Raw genomic sequence first — 14371 nt, forward strand, 5'->3', positions numbered from 1 at the left:
GCTTTATGTCAACTACAAAGTTATACCTAGTTATTTCTTCACTTACCCTGTGCCCATTTTTTTCTTTTTAATCGCATAATAATAAGCATCGCTCGACGCACAAAAAAATAAAGATTATATTTTTTTTTTTCATTTTTTAAAAAAATATCGATAGATAATTTAACTCATCCGTGAGGTTGGATGTCAGAGAAAAACGTGAGGGTGGAAGACAGTGAAACTTTTGGCTTAACTGATATCTTTTTTCCTCTACAGTGATTAATTTTTTACGTATTGCTCATTGCCACCAACATTTACAGCACATTTTTTTAGGCATTAGCTCGAAAACAGTAAGTCTAAATTTGTAAAAATGGGTAGCAAAGGAAATAAGTCATCGGTTTTAAGGTCTTGTAAATCACATCAAAAGGGTGCGTTTTTAACTGTGATCCTCCTGTTAATATTCTTCGTTGCGACTGCCTGCGTTGGATTTTTACTGATGAATAGCAGTCCACGTGTGGAGTCCTCCGTGCGATTTGTGAGCATCGTAAGTATACTCATTTCCATACCTTCCAAGTTTGATTACCATCCCAGTTTTGTTGATTTTATCTGCTGCCAAAAGAAAAATGTGAATAAGGGGTTTGCCTTTAGGTAGACATAATATTTCACAAAACACAAGTTCAAGTATCAAAGAATGAAGCTAATGATGACTGTTTTTCCTTCTCTCATGCGAAACTTTAAACCTAAAATGGTATCGAATGCCTTTTTTCTGTTTCTCTCGAACTTTGAGATGAATTTTTTAAGAGTAACTTCATCATCGAGGTCTGCATCCATGAAATGATTTCCGAACTCAATATTATAAAAACCAATCTAATTTTAAAAAAGTCTCATAAAATTTCAGTATTTTCAGATTTTCATGCAGTTGGGAGAACGACTTACCAAATTATAATTAATTTATCGGGCCCTCTTTGTATTCTATTTAAAAAAAAAAAAAAAAAAAAAAAAAAAAAAAAAAAAAATCTGTGACTCAGATCAATTCAAAATTATAAGCCTCTGATGTGCCTCTCGCAAACTATAGAATCTCACTTTGCATTGCTGCACGAGAGATCATTTTGTTTCCTAACATTAATTTCGAACCCGAATGGAAAATTAGGACTTCTTAGCACGGAAACGTAGTTTTAAGTGAAACAATATAATGGATCATGATGGGACGAGCATACTTTTCTTCCGCACTCCACTTCTTTACAAAATGACACATCATCAAACAAATTTTTCTAACCCCTAATTTTGATTCTAATATGCCACAGCTTCACAGACACGGAGAAAGAGCTCCAATATTAACTTACCCGTTGGATCCGTACAAGGATGCTGCGTTTTGGGCAGATGGACCAGAGCAGTTGCTACAAGTAATTCTTTTTTTGTAGTTTATTCAAATCATTTAGCGCTTCATGAAATTTAGCTAAGCTGGCAGACACCAAATATAATTTAAACATGAGGAAACGCAATATGGAGAGGTAACGAAAATATTGTAAGACTTTACAAAGCACACACAACAGGGTAGGTATTTATACGCGGCTTGAGGGCTTATGGCTCACACATTTGAAGTTGGACCAGATAACCCAACTACCCAACGCGGCTGTTAATTATAGTTGTCGTGGCGTACCTAATAATTGAAGTGGAAAGATGTAAGCCTGTGTCTGGTTGGAAGGCAAATAGATGGCTTAAACTCTAAGAACCAATACAGACTTCTTAAATATTTGTTCATATTTTGCTTCTTTTAAAGGAAAACTAACGAATTGTGGATTGAAATTTATACGGATTAATCGCGACAGAGACATAGAAACCTCGAAAAAAATTCAAGAAACATAGAGAATTGTTTTCTCTCTGGAAAAATGAATTCCGAGAGAAATTTTATTGACGTCGCATTTTGAGCAATGTGTTTCTCGGAGTTTACCCATCGAAATGCGAATACACGTGTAGCAACAGTGCATCAGGCTATCGTGGGCATCATCAGTAGAACGACTAGAGTCGAGAGACACATGCATTTGTTGTGTTATCAGATAAAAGGCCCCTTGAAGTGGAAACTCAACCATTAAGTACGATGAAAAATAAAACCGAGTTTGGTTCAAAAATATTGATTTCTAGCTCTGTATGCTAAACGCTCTTAACTATCTTCGGAACTCTGAGAGAAACTTTCAAGCCATCATTTAAATTATTAATTATGTTTGATGATAGCAAACTTCATCCGTGTTATTCTTAATTCGCAATTTATCCCTCTTAAAATTTAACTGTCAATTAATCTCTGGAGCCTTTTAAGTTCTTATTCAGTGCCATCGCGACTTGGCGAGGGTGGAGCGACAGGATCAATGGAACCAAGCGCCACATTCCCTGGTAAAAATTGGCGATAGGAGCTGCGTTTCAAAATACCATAGGAGTACTTAAAGCCGACTGAAGAAGGCGATAGAAAATCATATAGCTGGCTGTAGAAAGTGGAAAAAATCATACGACCGAGCTACACGAAGCGATATAAAAAATTAAACAGCCGGGCTATAGTTTCCTGTCGCCGGGCTTTACACTTTATCGCCTGGCTGTTGCTTTTTCGCCATCGGCTATAAAAGGCTATAAGAAATCGTGTAGAAATTCGTGTGCTTTGTAAATCCTTAAGTTTTTACGGAATCACTATAATATTTACAAAACGCACATTATATTTTCCTTTACTACATATTTGTTTTCATCAATTAAAATGAGAATAAAAGTCATGAGTTGAACAACGCTGACTCCACGAGATTAAATATTAGAGCCTAACACAAAGCGGAGCGGCGGCGCACTGGCGCCTACAAACCTAACAGGGATACTTCACGCATTGCGCAATGCGTGAAGTATCCCTGTTAGGTTTGTAGGCGCCAATGCGCGTTTCGTGTTGACTGCTCGCCCGCCGCGCCGCGCCGCAGCGTGCACGGCGTCTGAAGAAACTATTTCACACCAGAGGTATTGCACAGTAGGTGCTCCAACATATTAAGAATGACAGGCATCCTTCAAAAGTACGGAGCTTTCCTCGCAAAATTAATCAAGATACTACGGCACAAAAAGAGAGCGGTAGTCCAAAAACCAACTAAGTCCTAGTATCCGTAATTAGTAACGTTTAGCATAAACTTTATCGTCTGGCGGCTGTTGCTTAATCGCCATCGGCTATGAAAGGCTATAAGAAATTGTACAGCCGGCTACAGAAGCTATTGGAAATCTTACAGCCGGCTTTAGGTCTATAGTATTTTAGAACACACATTCTACTGCCAATTTTTACCAGGGCGATTTGTCCCGTTCCTGTATTCCATCGAATTGTCTTTCAGGAAGGGAAAGTAACCACATACGACTTGGGCCAGTTTTTGCGGGAACGATACGGAGGATTCCTGTCATCTCGATACAAGGCCCATGAGATATTGATGCGATCGAGTAGAATTGATCGATGTTTGATGAGTGCTGAGCTCGTCTTAGCGGGGCTCTATCCCCCTGTCGGAACTCAAATTTGGAATAAAGATCTACCTTGGCAACCGATTCCAGTTCAAACTGCGCCTGACGATGCCGATGACGTAAGTATGTAGGTGCCAAGATTTAAGAAAAATAAATACATACATACATATGAGTCGCTTTTATAGCGCTCTCTGGCGTTTTGCGACGCCTAATCGCCACAAACCTCGGCCCTCCAACAATCCATTTGGGAGTTAACACTCCCTCTTCTCATTTAAAACCCCCTGTCGCCAACGAAGGGGACACCCAGTGAGAGGGTGACGACAGGGGTAGAGAAAAATAAATACTAAGACTAAATATTAACGAATTAAATCGAAAAGACTTCACTCAATAGAACGTCCATTCCGAGTATAGTCCGAACATCCATTAAATATTCTTCTCCATTCCGGAACGTCCTGAAAAGTATGTAAAAAAGAATTGGCCTCGCAAATGACAACATCGAGGCAGCTAGCCAATGAAGCGGGCTGATCACTGAAATTGATAGACAAAGAAGACATTAAAGGATTAAACGGATCGAGAATCGCCTGATTACCTCCCGGATTCCCTCTCGGGTCCCGATTCCCTCCCAGACTCCCTCCCGGATTCCGATTCTCTCCCGACTGTGGTAAAAAAGAAAAATTGGCAACGTCCCAGGAATCATGACCAAAAATGTTCATGATGTCTAGCGTCTAGCTAAACTCAGTTAAATATTCGAAGGTAGTTCTCCCAAAAAATAAAAATGAAAAACCCGTGATAAAGTGGAGTTCCTTCGCAATCAATTTATGAATAAGTAGAGAACAATGAAATTGACCTCCTTGATTTTGTTTCAATCGTCTCTCACAAAAATTCACCCAACATTTGCTTCGTACTTGCTTGCTTTGCATTTGCTTACTTACACACTCCTATATAAGTTCGACAATGAGAAGGTAAGTATTATGTCTGTCACGGGGGCAATGGCGGGCCCTTTGCGTGTAAAGAACTCTGTGAGTACCTACGTGCACCATTGAACTGCATGCAAGTGGACTCTTGAAGTACTTGGGCACCTATTATCACGCGTCTGTCCACGCTAATTTTTTTTAATTATGGAGATAATTCTCTTAAATTTTGAGCATGTGCTTCATTTTCCCCCACTCATTTATTTATTCGACTAAGATATCGATTCTATTTTGAGTATTGCAAAACATTATCAGTAAGCTTGTTCAGTAATTTTTGATTCTTGTACCTATTATTGAGAAGTAGAAAGGACACATCAGTTTATGCAAATTTTTCCATCTTATCTATTTTTTTTTTTTTTTAATATAATATTTTTCCACCAAAAACGGGTTCAAATTAGCCTATTCTGAGTTCCCATATAAATGCGCATCGGCGAGAAAGACGGCGTCCAAAATCATCCCGCATGTTGCGGCCAAGATCTCGTTCACGTGTCGCTTTATTCGGATGTGAATATCGATGGCCAAACTAGTCAACGTTATTCTTTCGAAAACTTCATTGATTTTTCTTTTCTGTTAGTAGAATTTTGTCTGTAAATTTCAAGCTATGAAATTACCTTGCTTCTCTTCAAAAAAATAAAATAGGAGCGGGGATTTTGAGACATTGCAGAGAAATTACGTGGTTTCACACTTTGGCTATCGAAATGAATGAAATGAGAAATTTGCAATGAGAGTGAATAGAATATTAATTGAGAATGAAAGAAAATCTAAATAAAATCAGATAAGTATCGTCTGCAATAACCAGCCTCTATTTTATCATTACGTCAGTTTGGTTAAATACACGGATTACTCTATATTTCGATATGCAATTCCATGACTCGACATATTTCCATCATCGCAAGCGTAAAAAATTGAAGGCGCTTCATGCGTTTTCAATGGCGACGGTCATCTAGTGGAGGTAGCACCCGGCCATCTAAAAACTCCCCTTAAAATGACGACAAAAAAGAAAAAAAAAGACGGTGCTGTGCCTAACGATTACACGAAACAACGCGATCGGCTTTTCTGCACGTTTGCGGTCCATTAGTTCTGTTCAAGGTGTCGTGTGCTACCAAATAATTGCAGGCGTTCTGGCGTTCTTAATTACAAACCTGGCTGCAGCTACTCCTAAGGGATGTCTGTGTTGAATGCGCAATCATGGTGATCATGTCAACCGCTGGCTCGGGATTCTGGTGAGTAGCGTTCCAGCGTTGCCAAGTAGTATAATTTGCAAGAAAGTAACTGGCAATGATTTGCAGAATTGATATTTGATATGATTTGCAGAATTGATATTTGCAATGATTGCACGCGCTAACGTCTCCAGTGACTAGAAGCTTTGTGGTAAAACTTTTCCGGTGTAGAATTTTTAGAAACCTTATTCAAATAGCTAAGAGAGGTACGTGGTTTCGCATGTTGACCATAAATAGGTATGCAAAATGAAGTCCTGTGAAAGCCCTGCATTGGTAACGCCTGCACGGTCCATAATGGGATACATTGTGCAATTAGGAACTGCGATTTTGGCTTATCGTAAAAACACTTATCTGCGCAGGGAACGATAAGACATTTCCGTTGTTTCTAAATAGGGTCAGAAATTGTGGTTCTTTATTGCGAAATGCAGTCAAATGAATCGGGCGAGATTTAGCCGCAACGAGAGAGATAATTATGGACGTCATCTTGGTTTTCTCGGTGATGCGAGTTTAAATGGACGAGTTTCTATCAAACGGAACGATGTGCATCAAGACATGAGCTCTGAGACCCATAAGAATGCATGCGTAACGAGGCTCACGTCATAATGTACATAATTCCGTTCGGCAGAAATACGTCCAAATGCGAGCGTCCGATACGCGTAACCGTTAGACTCGCTTTTTGTGGGTTAATAAGTTGTTTAAAGAAAAGTCGAGAAAATTCTTGTGAACTGAGTGGCCTCTCTAAGTATTTACTTTCCAGAAATGCAAGAGTTAAGAACTGACTGAAGAAGCTCATTTGTCGTCCTTTTAGAGAATCAGCGTCGTGAAATTGTACCTCGAAGTATCAATATATCTTGTAAGTAGTTTAGCGAAAACATTGCCTCAGTGTTTCCACAGACCTCTGAAGACTATGGTTTGACGCCGTTATTATACGCACTACATAGTGAAAGTGTTGCTCTTTCGCGGTTTGATTTCAATTAATGAACTTAGAAAACTGAATCTGTAGGAATACTTAGCGGTAATTCGATGAAATTGCATGGGGTTTTCAGTTTGTCGAGAAAAATGCTCATAACGTAAAACTAGGTAGGTACCATTCACAATTACACCATCTGCTCATATGTGGATGGCGTGAAGTGATTTTTCTATCAATAGCGGTCTCTTCTTCTTCTTTCCAGATTATTCGAGTGCTCAAGCCGTGTCCATTAATGTCTAAAGAGCAAGAAATTGTCAATGACGCGATACAGAAAAAATTGGATGAAAATAAAGATCTCCTAACTTATATTTCAAAGAGCACGGGGCTCCAGGTGGAAACCATCCAAAATATTGACGATATTCACGATAATCTTCTGATTTCGGTTTGTATTCTGATTTGCTATTTCCTTAATTTTCCTCCAGTCATGCTTTCAATTCCTTTCTAGTCGCCGGAGCCTATATAAGCAAGTGTTTATCGGCACTGTAAACGAGTGAACCGTGAATCACAGAGAGAGTTATTCATGCTGAATCCATCCAGAACTGAGATGGATAAATCTCAGCGCGCCTTCAATAATTCATGCAGCACTGCGCACAACACCAAAGCCCGAATAGTTGCATGGTAAGCAGGAAGGCTCTTGGAAAGGTGGCTCTTAAATTTCTCGACAAGTTTGAGAGCCTTTGCACATTTTGATTGTTGAAGAATATATTCTAGAAATTGCATGTATAAAAATATCCGATAATATCGATAATGAAACCATCAGAGCATGGTTGGAAATTTCCGGCCGCATTTTATTATTTTAAGAGGATACGGCTTGATATTTTTGCGCAAAATTTTCGGACGATACTGATGATAGAACTACGAAAAACCGAACAGAACTGGATGCAAAAACGATGATCAGGCCTTATTAAAAAAAATAAAATGTGACAGGATATTTGCAAAATCGCGTCGCAGACCGACATATATGGTTTAGTTTTTCCTCGTCGTCGATTATTTATATTTAAAATTTATGGTTTCAGGAGCAGCGCGGTTTCAAAGTGCCAGAATGGGCTCGGGAGATTTACCCTAAGAAACTTCAAGAATTGGCAGCGATCAATTACTTCCAACTCTACGATACACCCTTGCTAAGAAAACTTCGATCTGGTTTGATATTATATTGAACTATTAAATTATTACCAATAAATTCGATACAACATTCGCTTTTCCAGATCCACCTGCATGAACAGTTGATCACATTCTTGCAGCCGTCTCTTTAACTATTTTTTCACAACATCTCCCTATACACTGAAAAAAAAACTCCGGCTCCAGGAGCCGTAATTATGGGTCGTATAGCACTACCGTGCGTTGCCGGTGAAGAGACCGTAAGTCCCCGGTTCAGGAGCCGGAGCAACGGCCTCTAAACCTGTAGCAAAAAGAGCTCCCGGCTCAGAGGCCGATGTTCTGACTCCTTCATGCGGGCCGGGACTTACGGTCTCCTCATCCAAAACGCACGATAGTTCTATATAGCCCGTAATTACGGCTCCCGAAGCCGGAGTTTTTTTAGGTGTACCGATGACTTTCTTTTTAAAATCGTCATATGAGTCTTAAGATCATTATAATTAAATATGAATATATATTTTTCGTGGACCTCCAGCATAATTTTAGCGTCATATTTATCGCGCAAGGCGATAGGGGATGTCTCATTATTAAAAGCGCGCGGAATTCAAAATGGCGCATCCGCTCTCAGTGAAAGCTGGTGGTCATTCTCTTTCAGCCGAATCTTGAAATTGAAAATACCAGGCAGGCAGAATCTGCTATTTACTGAGCTCAAGGAAAATATTCCACTTTTTGCCAAAAAAATTGACGAAATGCTCCATTAAGACTACCAGATATTCAAGTATATACTTGCATTTTGATTGTTGTTGTTTTTTCCCCTCAATACTCACATTTTTTAAATATTATGAAACATACTTTTTGCATGAATCTTCATTTTCCGCTTTACAGGCATCTTGATAAACGACATTCTAGACAGCATGTGGAAGAAAATTAATGCGTCGGAAAAATTTGAAAGACGCATGAACATATTCTCAGCCCACGATACGACATTAGGACGTCTCTGGCAAGCAATTGATATTTCCGAGGACTTAGGGTTGGAGAAACCCATTTACGGATCGGCTTTAATATTTGAACTACACGAAACCAGCACCAGTAAATACCGAGTAAAAGTGAGTGCTTGTATCTTCTCGTTTTCCTTGATTTCTTATCATTTGGGGAAAAATGGGAGGGGGGGGGGGGGTGCTATCGCTTCTCCCGTAGTTTATGTGAAAACACCTGATTGGTGTTCTATTTCAGAAATTAAGTGCTGAATTATATTCGATAATTAATGGTTAAATACGTCCTAATTTTTCTTTCCAGATTTTATATAAGCGCGGCATGCTTGACAGAGACATGACTGTGCTGCACATCAAGGGCTGCGAAGGGGATCCAATGGCTCATCAGGACGGGATGTGCGATTTGGATACATTTTCTTCGGCTTTGGAGCCGAAAGCTTTCTCTGACTACGACAAGGAGTGCAAAATTCCGTGAAAAAGGACGAGGGGATATGACTGCAGTGAGTGAAAATTCAGGCCGTTTATTCTCGCGGAGGAATAACGTCATATACCACGCTAGCGCCTATAGCAGTGTGTTTTCCATCGCTTTCTTAATTCGATTTATTAATGCAATAATATGTGCTTAAAAATTCCAAATCTTTTTTCAAAAATTAACAAAGAAAAAAAATCGCAAGTGGCAATTAATTGAGGAAGCAATAAAGCGAATATGGAAATAAAGAAAAACAATTAAGTACACCATTGAAATTCATACGAGCGCATACACTGGAAAAAAAAAGACATTGGATCTAGAGTCCAGACTCTTGAAAACATTGACAAGAAAAAGGACACTTAATTCAATCAGATTTAAGCTTAAATCAAAAGGAAATCCGCTCAAATTAAGAAGCTTGGTTCTTGATTTAAGCTTAAATCTGATTGAATCAAGAATTCAAGAGTATTTTTTCTTGTCGATCTTTTTAAGAGTCTGGACTCGAGATCTAATGTGTTTTTTTTTCCCCAGTGTACGACATTCGTACGTGTAAGAACAAATAAATATCTACAATCCAAAAAATGTTTATTATTGTCGATGTCACATTCATCATTTTAACATTTTCCAACTTGCAATGAACCCTCACATGCCCAAGCGGAGTCAGATTGACCCAATTGTCTCTCCTGGGGGAGTTGTGGGACCGGCTCATTCGAACTTCATAAATATGGGTCTAAGTACGAATAAACCCGAAAAAAACAGACGTCGAATTGAAAATAAAGAAAAAAAAAATCGAAAGTCAACATCCTCTTTGGACACTTATCCCAAATTTGAGCGACATCTCATTAGGCGGAGCCTTGCGACTTTGCGAGTTCACGGCTCACGCCGTCGCGCCTTCAATTTTACAGATGCAACGCGGTCATCCATCAAGCACGAATAGTTGTATCTCTGCGCCGTCATCAACGTGCGTCCTTTCCCTGGCTCTCTGTTTCCACATTGTGTTTGCTTCCATTTGTCTAATTTCTGGTGGTGCTTTAAGATCTACGTGAGCAATCCAATATGAGAATAGAGAAAAAAAAGGAGGTAGCTGAATGCGGTCTTGCTAAATTTCCGCTTTTAATTTATTTTTTGAAGGTATTTAGCCCTCTTTAATGCTTGATGCTTGCAACTTTCAAAAAGTGGTCCTCAAGCACCAGGAGGGAAACATCGCGAAAACGAGAAATTATGGTGGTTGCGTTTTCCAATTAAAATGTGAAAGGGTATCAATTCTCGTGATTGCACCCCCATTGGATCATAATTGTTGACGATTTTTGAAGAAATTAAGTAAGTTTTACTCATCGGGTTTAAGCTGCATTCATTTCATATCACCTACCATGCTTCGACCCGTCCTGATCAAAACGCATGATAGAGACTGAAATTTGCAGCGCTTCAAACAAAAACACTATAGTGTACAGGGCCGGATTTCGGGGGTGGCCACATGGGCTGCGGCCCATGGCGGAAAATTTAGGGGCAGCAAAGTTTGCAATTTTTTTAATTGCAGGTTTAAAAAAAATCGGATTCAGAAAAAAATTTCAAACGAGAGAAGGCGACAAAGTCTCTCATTTCCTAAGAGTATAGTAATTTCTAATTTTGTCGTCTTTCGGTGATACAAGAGACAGCACCTTTAATTAGGAGAGTTAAGAGAGGAACCAAACCAGCAATTTGGCTTGGCGCGGCGCAGAGTAGAGAGCAATGACGACGAGGACTTGATATGAAAAAGAGAAGCCCTCTGCGCGGCGGTCGGCATGTAACACGCAGCATTAGCGCCTACAAGACTGCATAAATACTACACGTATTGCGTCAAACACAGAGCGATCAGCAGCGGTCGGCGTGAAACGCATAGCGCCTACAAGACTGCATGAATACTTCTCGCATTGCGTCAAACACAATGCGCTCAGCCCAGCGATCGGCGGCGTGAAACGCATAGCGCCTACGAGACAGTAGAATACTTCACGTATTGCGCCAAACACAGTGGGGTCAGCGCGCGGCGTGGCGGCGGAAGTTAAAATTATTAAATCACATTTATTTTTGTTCTTTCATAATTTGTTCGTTCATTTCTTATAAATGGGAGGCTTTGTCTACACAGAGATAGGTTTACGGAACTTCACTTTCGCGCCAAGTTCCGTGAACTCTTGCCAGTAGTGTTGACGGGGCTTTCGCACAAAATGTGTTCACCCCTCCCCCTCCGGGACGTTTGCTTGAGGGTTGTTAAAAATATGATGTTTCAAAACGAATGAGAAGGGGCGGCAAAATACAGGCGGCATGTAGGTAAATCCGGCCCTGATAGTGTATCAACATTTTAACTGTTCCAAATTTCCTTTGATATAACGTGAATTTTCTAGAAAACTTGTGAATATTTTCTTTGAAATTTTCAGAGAGTTCTCCACTTGCAAGTTGCATTTAAAAGAACTGTCCGTGAGAATTTCGAGGAGAACTACATTAATCGCATTTTTAAGTTGATTCGATCTTATTTTCCCGAAAATGAATATTCACCTCTAATTGGCCGGAGAAATTGGGAGCATTAAATACATGCACATGGCAACATTTAAATTAATGAACGACTTTCTCCGTTAGCATGGTGGTACAGAGTACAAAGAATTACAAATTTGAATTTCTTAACTTCATTATATTTCCTCTGACCATCTTCGGGACAGTTCCTCAACTTTTGAGGCGACATATAAGACAAGCTGACAAGAAATATTTTGATGGTTGAAGAAGAAAAATGCGTAACTACGATTACGACCTTGCAAGGATCCGCTCATATTTTATTTTGAAAGTGAATAGGTATAATCGGCGACTCATTTGAAACGTTGCAATGGAGAAACGAATTTTTGTACTTTGACCATGGATATACCATGGACCAGGATATTTTGAATTCGGGTGAGAAAAACGCCCAAAACTACGGGTCCGTGATGCGAAATTAACGTCATTATTCTCCGTTGCCGTTAACGCAATTGTCCAGTCTTTTGCAGGTCATTTTGCTCTTATTCTCCGACTTATTTGCTCGGTCCTCCATGACTTTTTTCCCCATTGACTCTCCAAGGGTATGTGTATTCTTGACTGCCAGCTTAAAAAAATACAACATGAGCAAAAATAATGCAGCGAGAAATGCATGTTGGGCTGATTTAGGCTACATCCGATCAAACGATAGCATTTCGACGGTGTAAGTTCCCAACAACGTCTCTCGGTGTGCGACGTCATATCATATACTTCATTTTTTAAATAGAAAACTACTCAACGGCAATTCTTGAAAACTGCTGTGATTTTTCTACTCTGTATGCGAAGAAAATTCTGTGAAAACTTCAAGGAATGATGTTATCTTGGTCTCCTTTTAAAAAATCAAGTAGGACTGGAGCAAATTCCACTCAATTGATGGGCATACTTCTGGAGACTCAAACGCAGCAATAGAAAAGTAAGACAGCATCGATGTTGCCTTTTCGTAGTAGTCGAGGACCAAGCAGCTTTAATATCTCTGATTTTTGGGTCATCGGCAACAGTGTTGGCGCGTGGACGAGTGAATATGAAAAAATCTTAGATAAAAAATTGAACATAATAAACTATGACAAGAAAAACGCTAAGAATCGAAAAATTGAAAGCTCAAGCTCAAAGTCGGGTCAACTGTACTACCAAGATCTTCTTTTCTTATCGAGAAATGCTTATAGCTACTGGATCTCTATAAGGACTGTATTGTATTTATGACAAATGGAGCTGTTTGATAGGAGGAGCCTCCTGATTTCAAATCACAAAATCAGAAATTATTGAAAGTCAACTTGAAAAGTAGTTGTGAGGAACTACTTAGGAAAAAGAGGAAAATTATTTTGGGTCAATTCAGTAACTAATCGCTTTTCTGTCAAGTTGCAATCCAGTGGGCTCCTAGGGCCCCGGAAGTGATAGGGGCCCCTGAAGAATCCTGAGAATAGATTATTTTTAAGTACAAATACTCTTGAATATGACTCCAAAAATGCTTAAAATTGCGTTTTTAAAGAGTAAAATTTTCAAATTTTTCCGGGGTAGGCCCCCCAAACCCACCAGAGAGGGGCCCCCAAATCTAGGCCGCCTCCTGACTTTACGATTGCCAGTCCGCCCCTGTACCCCGTGATACCGAGTTTCATCGAACTCGAACGAACAGAAAGTGAGATAGCATATTAGGCCACGTCCGCCATCTTGGAAATGAGAATTTTAAAAAAATTGACTAAAAATTCGAGTTTCCCGTCGAAAAATACCTCCTGACACCGAATTTCAGAAAGATGCATCGAACAGGAGCCGAGATAGCGTTTTAAGCCACATTAGTCATTTCGGATTTTCGAATTTTGAATTTTTTGAATTTTGAAAGATTTTGATTCAAAACTCGTGATTCTCAAAATCAAAGCTCAGATTCAGATTCCTCGTGAAAAATCGATGCGATTTCATGTATCATACCCTGACACCGAATTTCAGGAGAATCCATTAAACAGGAGCCGAGATGGCATTTTAAGCCTTTTCAGTCATTTCGGATTTTTGAAGTTGAAAAATTTTACTTAAAACGCGTGATACACAAAATCGAAGTTCAGATTCGGATTCCTCGTAAAAAATCGATACGATATTATGTATCATACCCGAGCATAGCGTGAAGGAAAGAGACGTAACGTAGACATACTGATTTCGAGCATATGAATCCAACGTGGCAACATGGGTAGTGCTCAGTGGGTCAGCGGAGGAGGAAGAATAAGAATTTATCGTGAGGAATTCCTCCCGACGAAACCGAATGCTAAGCGCCGGCGGCGGCGTAGTTCAAAGGGGCAGTACGACAGAATCTATACGCGTCGTTGAACCTTTTTCCTTCGTGTTATTCTAACATATGATACATGAAATCTCATCAATTTTTCACGAGGAATCCGAATCTGAGCTTAGATTTTCGATATTACGCGTTTTAATCTATTTAAAATCGTAGGAGAAATTACAGAATTGTCCTTGAAAATTGATCACACATTAGTGTTTTTTTACGTCATTAAACCTCTTTCCGTCACGCTACTCTTACATATGATGCATGAAATCGCTTCAGTTTTTCACGAGAAATCCGAATCTGAGCTTAGATTTTGGATATTACGCGTTTTAATCTATTTAAAATCGTAGGAGAAATTACCTTGTATAAATAAAGTATGATTCCTTGTACCCCTAGAACCAACTGAGAGAGAAAGAAG

General features: G+C 39.5%; 1 protein-coding gene and 1 long non-coding RNA gene across 3 annotated transcripts; one reads left to right on the plus strand and one right to left on the minus strand.

The window, feature by feature from the left end:
• Positions 1-92: 92 nt before the first annotated feature.
• Positions 93-1630, minus strand: LOC109031503 (uncharacterized). The gene is made up of 2 exons (XR_002008811.2): positions 1320-1630; positions 93-585 (listed from the first exon to the last, which is right to left on the minus strand). It is a non-coding gene; the product is annotated as an uncharacterized lncRNA (long non-coding RNA).
• On the plus strand, positions 319-9737 carry LOC109031501 (lysosomal acid phosphatase). 2 transcript variants are annotated; one of them, XM_019043047.2, is made up of 7 exons: positions 319-520; positions 1281-1379; positions 3321-3560; positions 6805-6984; positions 7619-7742; positions 8583-8803; positions 8994-9737. In XM_019043047.2, the coding sequence occupies exons 1-7, from the start codon at positions 347-349 to the stop codon at positions 9162-9164; spliced, it is 1209 nt and encodes a 402-aa protein (XP_018898592.2). In that variant the 5' UTR covers positions 319-346; the 3' UTR covers positions 9165-9737. The 2 variants fall into 2 exon arrangements, with proteins under 2 accessions (XP_018898592.2, XP_072155939.1); XM_072299838.1 differs by lacking the exon at positions 3321-3560.
• Positions 9738-14371: the final 4634 nt, after the last annotated feature.

Source organism: Bemisia tabaci, chromosome 4, assembly GCF_918797505.1.
Source record: "Bemisia tabaci chromosome 4, PGI_BMITA_v3".
Taxonomy (NCBI): Eukaryota; Metazoa; Arthropoda; class Insecta; order Hemiptera; family Aleyrodidae; genus Bemisia; species Bemisia tabaci.